The 12,367-nt window shown below is 40.6% G+C and overlaps 1 protein-coding gene across 1 annotated transcript; it reads right to left on the bottom strand.

The window, feature by feature from the left end:
- Positions 1–3,647: 3,647 nt before the first annotated feature.
- LOC109896684 (fibroblast growth factor 4B-like) lies at positions 3,648–11,864 on the bottom strand. The gene is made up of 3 exons (XM_020490986.2): positions 11,070–11,864; positions 10,457–10,560; positions 3,648–8,063 (listed from the first exon to the last, which is right to left on the bottom strand). Exons 1-3 carry the CDS (start codon positions 11,407–11,409, stop codon positions 7,884–7,886), a joined length of 624 nt encoding a protein of 207 aa, XP_020346575.1. The 5' UTR covers positions 11,410–11,864; the 3' UTR covers positions 3,648–7,883.
- Between the last annotated feature and the right edge of the window lie 503 nt (positions 11,865–12,367).

Here is a 12,367-nt window from a genome sequence, read left to right as displayed (position 1 = left end):
CATTTTATAACTTCCACCCCCCTACCTACTTACATGCACACACAGACACACAAACAGTAGGTGGGATGTATCTTTCCCCACAGTTCTCATTCCTCGTTTATCACTACCAGGCTGGCAGTTCCATCCTCCTGAGATTAGAGGGACCTTGACAGGACCTCCCTTTCCTGTCGTAAGTTTTTTAGAGTTCCAACCAGGTCAGGTCATGTATAGTTTAATTGTCCTCTGTATTTTCTTAGTCACACACACACACACACACACACACATTTCTCTCCCTTACTTGTCTTGACCAAACCTTAATGGACTTAAGTTTACCACTCTATTTATTCATTATACGTGTTACATAATCTAATAATAAAGTTTTAGGGTGGATTTCTTTAGTCATTACCTTAACTTCTTGACGCACCCATCCCATTAGCGGGATCATTTTCATCAACACCCGCTGAATTGCAGCGCACCAAATTCAAATTAAATTACTAAAAATATAACATTTTCATGAAATCACAAGTGCAATATAGCAAAACACAGCTTAGCTTGTTGTTAATCCACCTGGCATGTCAGATTTCAATACAGCTTTTCAGAGAAAGCATAACAAGCGTTTATGTAAGAACATCTCTCTCAGTAGACAAAATATTACAAACACCTAGCAGCCAAGTAGATTGGTCACGAAAGTCAGAAAAGCAATAGATTAAATCGCTTACCTTTGATGATCTTTAGATGTTTGCACAGTTACACAATAAATGTTCCTTTTGTTCCATAAAGATTATTTTATATCCAAAATACCTCCATTTGTTTGGCGCATTATGTTCAGAAATCCACAGGCTCGAGCGGTCACAACATCGCAGACGAAAATACCAAATAGTATCTGTAATGTCCACAGAAACATGTCAAACGTTTTTTATAATCAATCCTCAGGTTGTTTTTAAAATATATAATCGATAATATGTCAACCGGGACTGTCGCTTTTTCAATAGGAGAGGGAGAGCCAATGGCTGCCCTCTCTGTTGCGCAAGCAAAACTCTGCGAACACCCAGCTATCCACTGACACGATGTTATCTTTCTCGCTCATTTTTCAAAATAAAAGCCTGAAACTATGTCTAAAGACTGTTGACACCTTGAGGAAGCCATATGAAAAGGAATCTGGTTGATATCCCTTTAAATGTTGGCAAGGCATCCAATGGAACGGAGAGCTTTCAGGAAAAATAGCCGTTCCTGGTTTGATTTTCCTCAGGTTTTCGCCTGCAATATCAGTTCTGTTATACTCACAGACAATATTTTGACAGTTTTGGAAACTTTAGAGTGTTTTCTATCCTCATCTGACAATTCTATGCATATTCTCGTGTCTGGGCATGAGAAATAGGCAGTTTCAAATAGGTACGTTTTTTTTGTTGCCAAAAACGAAAATCCTGCCCCCTACACTCAAGAAGTTAAACATATAAATTCCCTTATCAGAGACCTTGTCTGTATCACCCTCACTCCTGACTAATCTGATGTAGCTGAGCAAGATCGTCCTGCTGTTCCTCACTGGAGAGGCCTGGTGGATTTTGCCGTTTCCAACATTTGCAGGTGACCTATCCATGTCTAGGTTTTCTGCTACATGGCTTGTTACATTTCTCTTCTGATAACCTTTCCACATACAATTAAAATCAGCGCATGAGAGCTCTCTATTGGCAGTGGCTTGTGTGCACTCCTCAACAGCAAACAAAACAGCAGCTATGTACCTGCAGCACAAGTGCAGTGCCACTGCATAGCCATTATTCGTGTCTCACTGACTCTCTGGCCTGGATCCACTGTGGCTGCCACAAATATGACTGGGCTTTCTTCAGATAAGTCATGGCCTGATGCTCTTTAGATGACCACACACATGGTAATTGTATTCATCAAGTGATTTGTACTCATGTAACACTTCACCAGTGCAGGGACCAGAGGTAGACCAGATGTATTAATTAGGTAATTATATACAGTACCAGTCAAAACCTACTCATTCAAGGTTTTTTCTTTATTTTACTATTTTCTACATTGTAGAATAATAGAGAAGACATCAAAACTATGAAATAACACATATGAAATCATGTAGTAACCAAAAAAGTGTTAAAAAAAAAAGATTTTAGATTCTTCAAAGTAGCCACCCTTCACCTTGATAACAGCTTTGCACACTCTTGGCATTCTCTCAACCAGCATCATGAGGTCAGCTTAACCATTGATAGATTATATTGAATGAACAAGGGGAGAAACATATTGCAATTGAAAATCGTTTCATGTTTAGATGGAGTATTTGGCTGTTTTGGGCTGCCAGAGCCAGTCTATTGCTGAAAATAACATAAGGTTGTTGGACTTTAAGGAGTAATGATAACATTAGGCTCCTTAAAGGACAGATCGAAATGTACTAGGGGGGAGGGGCTGGTCCAACTCAAAAAATGTAATCATCATAATCTGTCCTTGTACTTTTAGACTGGTCAACTGCAAAACATAAGGAATGCTGCAGCACGGGTACTGACCAAGACCAGACGGAGAGCACACATCACACTGGTTTTAAGGTCTCTGCATTGGCTGCCTGTGAGTTTAAGAATTCATTTTAAGATGATTCTATTGGTTTTTAAATCTATCCACGATTGTGCACCTCAATACCGTTAGACATGCTTTTATATGTTAGGTCCCTCAGGTCCAATGGCACTGGCCTTTTAACTATCCCAAAGCCAAGGACCAAGAAGCATGGAGAGGCATTCCAGACAACCTGAGAGGTGGTAAAACGGTGGACATATTTAAAAGAGATCTTAAAACACATCTTTTTAGCTTTGCGTTTCCTTGGGGTCCTTTTTTGTTGTTCAGTTTGTGTCATTCTTTAGTTTTTAAAAATCTTACCTTATGCTGTATTTCTATCTAACGTTTTCTATTTCATTATAAAAACATAAATCCATGTGTGAATATGACTAATTAAGCTCCAAATTAACATTACACTGTGTGTATATGTGATGATGAGTGGCCCCCTTAAATAAAGTGTGGTTGTTGGTGCCGACTGTCCATCACAAACAATTCCACCATTACAGAGTTTGACCAGCAGAGGGAACCACAAGGTAATTTATGTCGCAATATGGACAGCACAGGGGGTTTCTAGTGTGGGACCAAATAAAAATAAAATGAGCAGTCATAACTATCTCATTGCATATATGTAGCCTATTGCCCTTTCAAATTCATTTTATTATTCTGTTTCTATGTTTTATGTACTTGGTCTTGTTAAGCACCTGACTAAATGAAATCCCCCTGGTGGGACAATAAAGTTGATCTAATCTAATCTTCAGACATGATGATTTCATGTTAGACACTTTTCAAAGCAACAACTACTGCAGATTTGCCTTTGTTGTTGGTGCTTCAACATAAGAAGCGTCAACATTCTATAAGGGGGTTCAGGGGTCACATTTTGCAGAGCAGTGCCCTTGAACCTTAAAATAGTAGATCACCTTAAGTATTGCAATAGGCTGCAGACGGCACTGGTCAGTGTGCATTACACACTATATGTTTGGTAATTCACTCATCTTTGTGATTGAGGTGCTAGGAGGAAATCAAGTTGTGTACAAGCGTACATGATTCTCTGTCACATTTAACAAACCCATACAGCCACGGGCTCAAAAAGAAACCAAGAGAACAACAAGTATAAAACAAACGTTTATTGGTATCTCAGGAATACAGTAGAATGCTGTGCACAGCACATACGTACAAAAATAAAAGGAAAAACATTTTCAATATATTAGTATTCTTACGTACCCTCATCAGTTTTTCAGAAATAAATGATTGCAGAAGTCTACTATTTTACAATCGTCATAACAAATTAAAACTAAGGCAGAAGGTGAGGTATATGTTAACAGAGAGAAGGGGCATAGGTGGAAGCGCACTCCCCCTTAGTGCAGGGGTACAAAACCAAGAGAAAGAAAGTTTTCCCGAAACACACAAGGGAAACACATGCAGACACACTCCCAATCAAGCATGATAACAGGATGCCTTCTCTGCTGAAGTTCATTGACACATTTCACAAATCATTTTCAAAAAGAACTAGAATTTATTGTGGTCGTATGTTTTGGTCAAGTCTGATAGGGAACAGAATATGAACCTGTAATCTTTAGGCTTCCAGCTTTTAGTTGCCTCACTATCCCGTTACCATGCTCAGACATAGGAAAGACACCATTTTATAAGCTACTTTGAAGATAGAAAACCTTCACTTTCCACAAGCAGCACTACTTTCAATATTTTCAAGATCTCTGATAAGGTGCACCTTTGACATCTTGTTGACTTTGAGGGAGGGTGTGCAAGACTCTCTCACACACACACACACACACACACTTCACACACACTTCACACCCTGGTATGTTGACATGAGGATTAAGCTGTTCAAATGAACTCACATTGAACTTATTAAAAAGATATTTGACTCACTTTTATCAGAACAATGTATCTGATTAATTTTTCCATTTGTACATTTACCAATGTCAATAACTATCCCAGAATGTTTTCATGTAATACCACATGCAGTCACAGCGGCAATACGTCTTAAGTCTGATCTCTGAGACCACTCTTTAACCAATAGACAAACAACAGGATTTACTTCCAGTACATATGTTCTCATTACAACAAGTTAGGAAAAGGAGATTTGATCCAGGCCACTATACCATGTGACAGATTCATTGTATGCCCATAACAATCCAGCCTAAAAAAAGTAAATTCCTGTTCCTGTTGCACACCACTAAATTCCTGTTCCTGTTGCACACCACTAGTAAGTGTACAGGTAGGTGCTGCCCTTTAGAGAAAGCTTCCATCACTCCTGAAAATAACCTCAACGGACTCTTGTAAACTGTGGAAATTGTTTAACATTTACACTGCAATATGAAACTCCCTTGCAATACTCCAATGTGCCACTAAAATCTTTAAATAACCGTTCCAAGACCTCTCGGTTAATATTGCGAAAGTGTAAGGGAAGGGTTGTTTTAGATAGGATTGGAAGCTCTTGTCCACAGTCTTTTGACATCAGAGCCTTGGTTCTCAGGCAGAGCTAGGGGATTCCTGAAGGACAGTTGGTTGGTTGACGTCACAGTGGCCCACAAGGCCTGCTGTAGAGACAGAGAACTGGGAGGATAGAGACTTGCAGTGACTTTGCTCTTTGTCTCAAGTACTGCATCAAGTCTGCAGAGGTCCCCTCCCTGGAAGTATTTGGATGTAGGCTACGCACAAGTGTGTGAGGGAAGGGGTGTGAGAGGAGCAAAAATGAAATCTGCATTCACATTAATGCAGTGTAGAGACGCATCAAACCAAGTGTTTGAACTTCGGCAAGAGAAATTAAAGACGTAACTCAAATAACTGTAGATCTCAGACACATGCATTCTCAGCCAGGCAATCAGATATGAAAAGTGACAATGACATTTTTTTTTTGAAGCTACAGTCTATGATTCGAAAAACAAAACGCTGCCTAGCCACTAGTTTTTATAGTTTTAACCTATTTTTAACCCACAGTGTTTGTTTACAATTACATTGTTCACAAACAGTGGAATAAACCAAGCTTATATTTTGGGTTCTGATGGGGTAAGACTGTTTAACTAAGGTCATGAGGCATTTCTAAGTTATATTCTTTAAGAATAAATGGCTATAAAGGCTCATTACATTACACTTAATGTCCAAAAATGGATGCACCAATCACAGACTGTAGCTTTAAAGCCACGCATATAAGAGCAATTAAGGACAAGATGGAAGTCTTGGAGGCCACTGATGGTCTTTCTATGGAGACCATTCAAACAGTGCATAAAGAATTCCATAAATAAATAATCAACCCTGTATGTCCCTTTAAAACCAATCAACTAGCTTTACATCAAATTCATTGCAAATTAATCAAATAGAGAGATAACACTATCAAATAGAGACAAACATTGATTTGATGGGAGTGGGGGGGGGGGGGTGACTCAAATAGCAGACCCCCCTGGACACAGTCAGGGTCAACACTGGTCCATGACTCGGACTGTGAACTAAAAAAGGACTAAAGCAGGAGAAGAATCTCCTGGGTTACTGCTGGAATCCCAAGGTCCCTCCAGCCCCATGGGTTTTCACAGGGGTATCTGACGACCGGGGTGGTTCCTGGTTAAAGGGGAGTATGTGGGGAGCAGCCAGTCCTCCTGGATGAGACACATTCTTGCAGGGGATTCAACAAACAGCGACAGCAGGCCGCATCCCATAAGTCTTTTCTAGGTTAAAATAGTCCTGCTCCTCCTCGGCTCCACCAAAGAGAACATTCCCAGAGGGTGACTTGGGGTGGGCAGAATGAGAAGCCTCAGTTTTCAAGTAACCAGCAGCAGAGGAAAGAACACTATTAACTATGAGGCACTGCACTGTCCTTCAGTCCAGTGCTGCACATTGACTCCAGGAACTGAGCCTCCTGTAATTACATTTAAAACCATCAAACTACCGCTTCCAACAACTTTCTGCCACTGCAGTGCTGCTGCAGAGCACACTGATCTGGGAGGGGTCTATGGGATTTCACCAAACACACTAAACAACTAAATAAATAATAATGTATGGGAACGATTCTCAACAACAAAAAAGACGTCAGGCACCATCATGGATGGTCCCTGTGCAACCTGAACTACGCAACTTGTTCCTGGTTCTTTTTTCTGATTCACATTTGTCAATATTTACATCATTTTTCATTGGTTTAATAGACATCTTTATGTATGGCGATGCACAAAAGCTTGCAATTTTACATTTCATACACTCACCCAAAGCCAAACGCTAAAGCTTTTGGGCATTTCAGCAGTGTCCCAGTTTGTGAGCAGATACATGTTTTATTGTGCGTTCTTATGCCAGTCCCTTTTTCAGTTCATTTCAAGCCATGATGCAAATGAGCTCTGAGACAAAGGAGGTTAAAATCTAGTCTGTAACACATAACTGCCCCACTGTGTTTAAATGACCTTGTGGAGAGACTAGAGTCTCACATGGCGGTTAAACTTCTACTGTGGGGGGGCAACTGAGTTTCTCTACCTCCCCACACTCATGGACGTTCTCCTCTAGTCTTCTCTCTGTGTACCAGAGTGTATATTACTTAATCGATCTAATAACAGAAAAAGAAAATAAACCAGAGATAGACCTGCCCCCCTGAGGCCCTCCTCGGAGTGTCAGCCCTATTTCTGACTACAGCGGGTGTCTCTTACATGCAAGTTTAAGAGGGCCACAAGTGGGAACACCAAGGCACCTTCACATCGTTCAGCAAGGGAAGTGCATTTAAGTAGTCTCGTTCTCAATCCCCCTTTTTGCTAAAAAATAGCAATCTTGAACACAGGGGAGTGAACCAGCAAGTGCTCAAAGGTCTCAGAGAAAGGATAGACTAAACAGGTATTACTTTGAGCATACAGTAACTCCATGCATCTCTTTATCCAGTCAAGTGGTTCTTTGAGGTAATAAAAAGTATCCATTTCACTCCTAAAAGCTAAGGATATTAGTCATCCACCACAAAGACAGGGTGAAGCTGCCCCAGTATCTGTGAGTTAGAGAACGCCCAGGAAGCTCCGATTCAAGCTCCCATTCGACAGCTATGCAAGCGTTATAATGTCAAAAATCTGTTTGTTTTGGAGTTTGGCTAAGCAACTATCTTGATTTACTCCCGTTACGACCGGTATGTACTTCCAGAAAAGGTGTAAATACACTCCTCAATCGATAATGATAAGCAGCAAAAAATGGCATATACATAAGTTCTAATACAAAGGTAGCTATCCAAATATACATATATAAAGATAATAAATACTTGTGTAGTTTTTTGCAATCCTTTTGTAATGGTATATATTTATATTGTATAATTCTATATTACCTTGGAGAACCTCCACATGTGCAAATTAGTGAGTTATTGCCAGCTTTGATCATGATAATCGGGGGAGGAAGTGTGTGACAGTCATGGCGGTGGTGGCCTTGTTGCCTCTCTTTGCGCGGCCATGTTTGCTGAGGGCGATGTAGGAGCCCTTGTAAACCGAAGACTCATAGGCATTGTAGTTGTTTGGCAGCAAGGTCTCCTTGAACTTGCACTCATCCCGGAAGTATTTCTAAAAATGGCAAATGGAGAGACAAGGTCAACAAAAAAGCTTTTAGCATAAAAACATTTGGGAAAAAATGCCTGGAATTTCAGACTGTTAAGGTGGGATGGAGTTTTTGGCCCACAGCATGACATCATAATTTGATCTGGTTATTCTGACCAATGACTGGTCATCGTTTATTTGCATATGTATCCTCCTACTGTGAAGGGGTAAGTGGGTTAGGCTTTATAGTCTAGACGATTCTATCCACCTATCGGGGTTGTATATGTAAATATATGTACATTTCTATCAACCCGCATACATGATCAGACATAATTTCAATGGCAAAAGGAGGTGCAGTGAAATAAATTATAAAAATAAAATTGGAGTTATTTTCCATGAAATAGACATACAGTGAGGATTACAAATTTTAATTAAAAAGACTGCATGCTGGCTTTAAATGACCACTTCAAACTTCTAAAACCACATGCTCTAAATTTCTGTTGTAACGCAGTCATTCATATTCAATCATTTCCAAGTTCTATAGTAATCATTTTTTAGATAATTTTTCATGATTCAAGTATTGGGTTTTCTACCGGTCTAACATAAACATACAGACAATAAACAATTTCAAGAGTAATCTAAATACAGAGGAAACAGAGGACTGGACTAAACGTGGTTAAAAAGAGTTCTGACACTCCTTGTTCATCAAGGTCACGATGAATCATTGCCTGCTGATTTACAGTGTCTTGTCAAGCTGAACACATTAAATACATTTCAGCAAGTTGTAGATCTCCTCCACGGCAATAGATGTGGATGTTTACTGCAGCTAAACACTACTCTGTTCTGTCCCAGTTTATCAACCCAGAGACCCAACATCGCGAGACTTCCGAAAACACTTGAGAAGTCAATGAGGGAAGTGAAAAAAATATTCCTTAGTTGTTAATTTTCTCCAAATCTAAAAGGCACAACCTAGATTGACACTTACATGTTTCAATTTTCGTCAAAAACAACTTTATATCAAAGGAGTGCCTTTGATTAGTGGCCTGCACATGCGCAGTTCGGCGCCAAACGACCATTGTACCGATGACGCGTTTCTGCGCATGAGTTTAGCTAGCCAACGTTGCCATGACATCACCTACAAGCGAGATAGGGGATTTCTATTGGAGATGCAGTTTCTACATACTGTACAACTTAAAATAATAGCCAGAGCGGTTTATTTGCTTCTGTCACCAAACACAACGGGCGTTTACATTATAACACTTGCAGATCTGTCTAATGGGAGTTTGAATTGTTTTCTATTGCTCAATAACATGTTGAAAAGACTACCACATTTTGTGACCAGTATGACCAGTATAAACATTTTAATAACACATCCACTGCAGATCAGACTTGCAATGACTAGGCTCCCTATCACACACCGCAATTTCAGCTTCAGCATCATTCTCTCACTCTTTGTATCCACTGTAATTGAGGCAACCATGTCAAACCACACTGCAGTCTCATCCATGGCAATAATGTTGCTCTCCTGTACCTTATTGCGCAATCTTTACCATATGCACTGAAGTTTACGTGTAAACAATGCATTTAGACCCATCGTTTATTCGAAACAGGCGTTTATTTGCTGAAATGTGTGACGATGTCCGGCTTTTAAAGAAACAGGCGGCTATTTGAGACTGCATTTTATTGAAGTGTTATTGTATCTTCATACTAAAACATCTTTGACTGCAAGCCAAAAGCAGGGTGCAGTTTTATAGGCTAAAATGTCAGAGCCAAATGTTTGCCAATTCAGACCAATTTACAGCAGTACGCCAACTCGTAGACGTGCAATATGGTGCAATATTTTAATTCAACATTGGCCCATAAAATCAATCTTAATATAATCAATGCTAAAGCACCTTCTCTTTAGATTAGTATTCCTACCTTGAACATTGATTGGTTCCTTCAATAAATAGCTTCAGACATTCAACTCTCAGAAAAGCAATCAGATGATTGATAGACTATTAGACTAGTGTTAACTCACAAGTTCAATAGGCATCGTTTATATCGTCTTATTCAACAGTTCATATTTCAATTAGAATTACATTTGTGTTATCCTTTACAAAAACCCTTTCCATTATGCTACACAAGCTACAGAAAGACCACACTGAAACAAGTTATAACCTGGAAAATTGGAAATTATGAATAATTTACAATAGAATCATTCCGTGCCTCATGAACGCTCCCATCAGTGAGGTAATATTTGATTCACAGAGAACAAAATAATGCAAAGGGTCTACTTAACAAAACAAATTCTTAAAAATATATAATTGGTAATAACATATGAACAAAGAAGTTAGCTAATCTCAAACACATTGCGTTTTTCTCCATCTCTCTTATCTCTCATGCCAGCAAAAGAGGGAAATACAATAGCTCACACCTACCGTTCCATACAACCTTCCTCTGCTGTTCATTGCGACAAACAGCTCACTTCTCACCCCATACATACTTATCACTCCTCTCTCCACCGCAGAGATCTCTATTAGACCTAGTCAAACAAAGCATGGTGTTATACAGAGGAACCTTGTCAAATTGACAGTGTATCAATGCGTCTGACTATGGGGGAACAAAGACGTGCATGATGCAGCGGTGGGTGTAACCTTGTAGGTGGCTACTCTGCATGCATCGTCTTTGTTCTGTATCATTTGGGGAGCAATGCTGTTCATTTCCTATTGCCCAAATGAATATCTATCATAACTGCACATTCTGGCGTGCATGGCAATCCTTTTCTGGGCCACAGAAGGAGCCAGTGTAAAAATAAGTTGGCGTCTATATTGGTCCAAGCACTCATGTCATGTTTTGGCCTGGGAAGATATTTAGCACTGAATGATACAAGGTTTTTTAATAGATTTGTCTTTGCTTTGAGAGACATTCAATGTTGTCGACCTCAATGATTAAATATCATGTAAGACCGAAAAGGAGATCTCAAGTCGCCTTTACTTGGGACCGCTCATATTATATGTTCTCTATGGAATTACATTTCAGGATGCGACTCACTGTACTGGTTCTCATTATGTACACCGTTTATCCTGCCGTCAGGGAGGATCTGCAGGTGAAATCCAATGCCCACGTTGCAGTAAAGTCGCCGCACTCTCTTGATGCCCATCAAATAGTCACTCTCCCAGTTCATGTCCGATTTCGCCCCAGAGATTCCCAGAACAGAGCGGGAAAAGAGGGTCTCCCACCTTTGCTCCAATAAAGTTGCATTAGTCCTGCTTGGAATCGGATATGATGACACAATCCCCAATAGAGACCCCAAGAGAACAATTGCAGTCAACGTCCAGTGCGTGCTGGCCTCGTTGCACATACCGATGAAGAACCTTTGCGCAATGGCCATCCAGTTTACCTTCGGGGCACGTGGTCAAAGTTAATGGCCCTAAAAATACCTGTCTTCTTGTTTTTCTTCCTTCGGCATGGTGGTAAAGGCTTATTTTTGGAAGGCAGATAAGGTCTTCTGGCATGAAATGACAGCCCGAAAGAGGAGTAGAAAAGGGAGAGAGCGTGACAGAGCTTGAGGTGGTGGTGATGATCATCTTTTGCAGCTCCGCGCCTCTCTCGATAGGCAACGCTGGCGCCTCTCTCGATAGGCAACGCTGGCTGTGGAGAATACCACTCACCAAAAACCTATGTCACCTTGCCAGGCACTCGTATCCTTATATGACATCACTCTGACTTCATTGCTGCCCGTCAAAGTGAGGGAGGGGAGAGAGAGAGGAAGAAAAAGTTGCAACCCAGCAAGTGTATGCAAGCAAGCGCTGAGCTGCAAGTCTGATGAGAGTATGTGCAGCCGCTGTCAACTCACATGTGAGATGGGGCAGGGGGAGAGGAGTTTCATTGGGTAGAGTTGAGCAATCATGGGATGCGATGGGTACTTTGACCGAGCCCAAATTGGGACGCTGGTCATATGTCTGACAGGCTGCTTCCTTATTTAGAATGAAGGTGTAAAAACAGTCTAGTAGTCACCGGAGAGCAATGGCAATCCTGTCCGCCACTTCCTTCGCTGTTTGTTCAGGAATTTTACACAACAACACATTTCGGAATTCCTGGAAAGATTTCTGTGTATTATAGAGAGAATGCACAAATGAAAAAAGGAAAACCAATATTAACATGTCACAGGAATGTGAGTGATCTTTCCGTCTACGGATTCCTTTACCCCCCCAACCTTCAGGAAAACGCGGTGTTATTGTCAGCCTTGAACAGACTACATAACGCATACGCCGCGGGGAATGCCTAAACGTCAGAGAGTACCTTGATACGTGGTTCCCCAGGTGCTTAGGGTGCCAAGGAGCACAAGT

The sequence above is a fragment of the Oncorhynchus kisutch genome, linkage group LG9 (assembly GCF_002021735.2).
Source record: "Oncorhynchus kisutch isolate 150728-3 linkage group LG9, Okis_V2, whole genome shotgun sequence".
In the NCBI taxonomy this organism is placed as follows: Eukaryota; Metazoa; Chordata; class Actinopteri; order Salmoniformes; family Salmonidae; genus Oncorhynchus; species Oncorhynchus kisutch.
Note: the sequence above shows the minus strand (reverse complement) of the source record. Positions and strands in the feature narration are given on the sequence as shown.

What these genes read in the sequence shown, in the direction of transcription:
- LOC109896684 (XM_020490986.2), bottom strand. Translation starts at nt 11,409, where the DNA reads ATGGCCATTGCGCAAAGGTTCTTCATCGGTATGTGCAACGAGGCCAGC. An exon ending in ACATAATGAGAACCAGTACA is followed by an intron (nt 10,561 to 11,069) that starts GTGAGTCGCATC and finishes TTGTTTGACTAG; the next exon opens with GTCTAATAGAGATCTCTGCG. An exon ending in GAGGAAGGTTGTATGGAACG is followed by an intron (nt 8,064 to 10,456) that starts GTAGGTGTGAGC and finishes TGCCATTTTTAG; the next exon opens with AAATACTTCCGGGATGAGTG.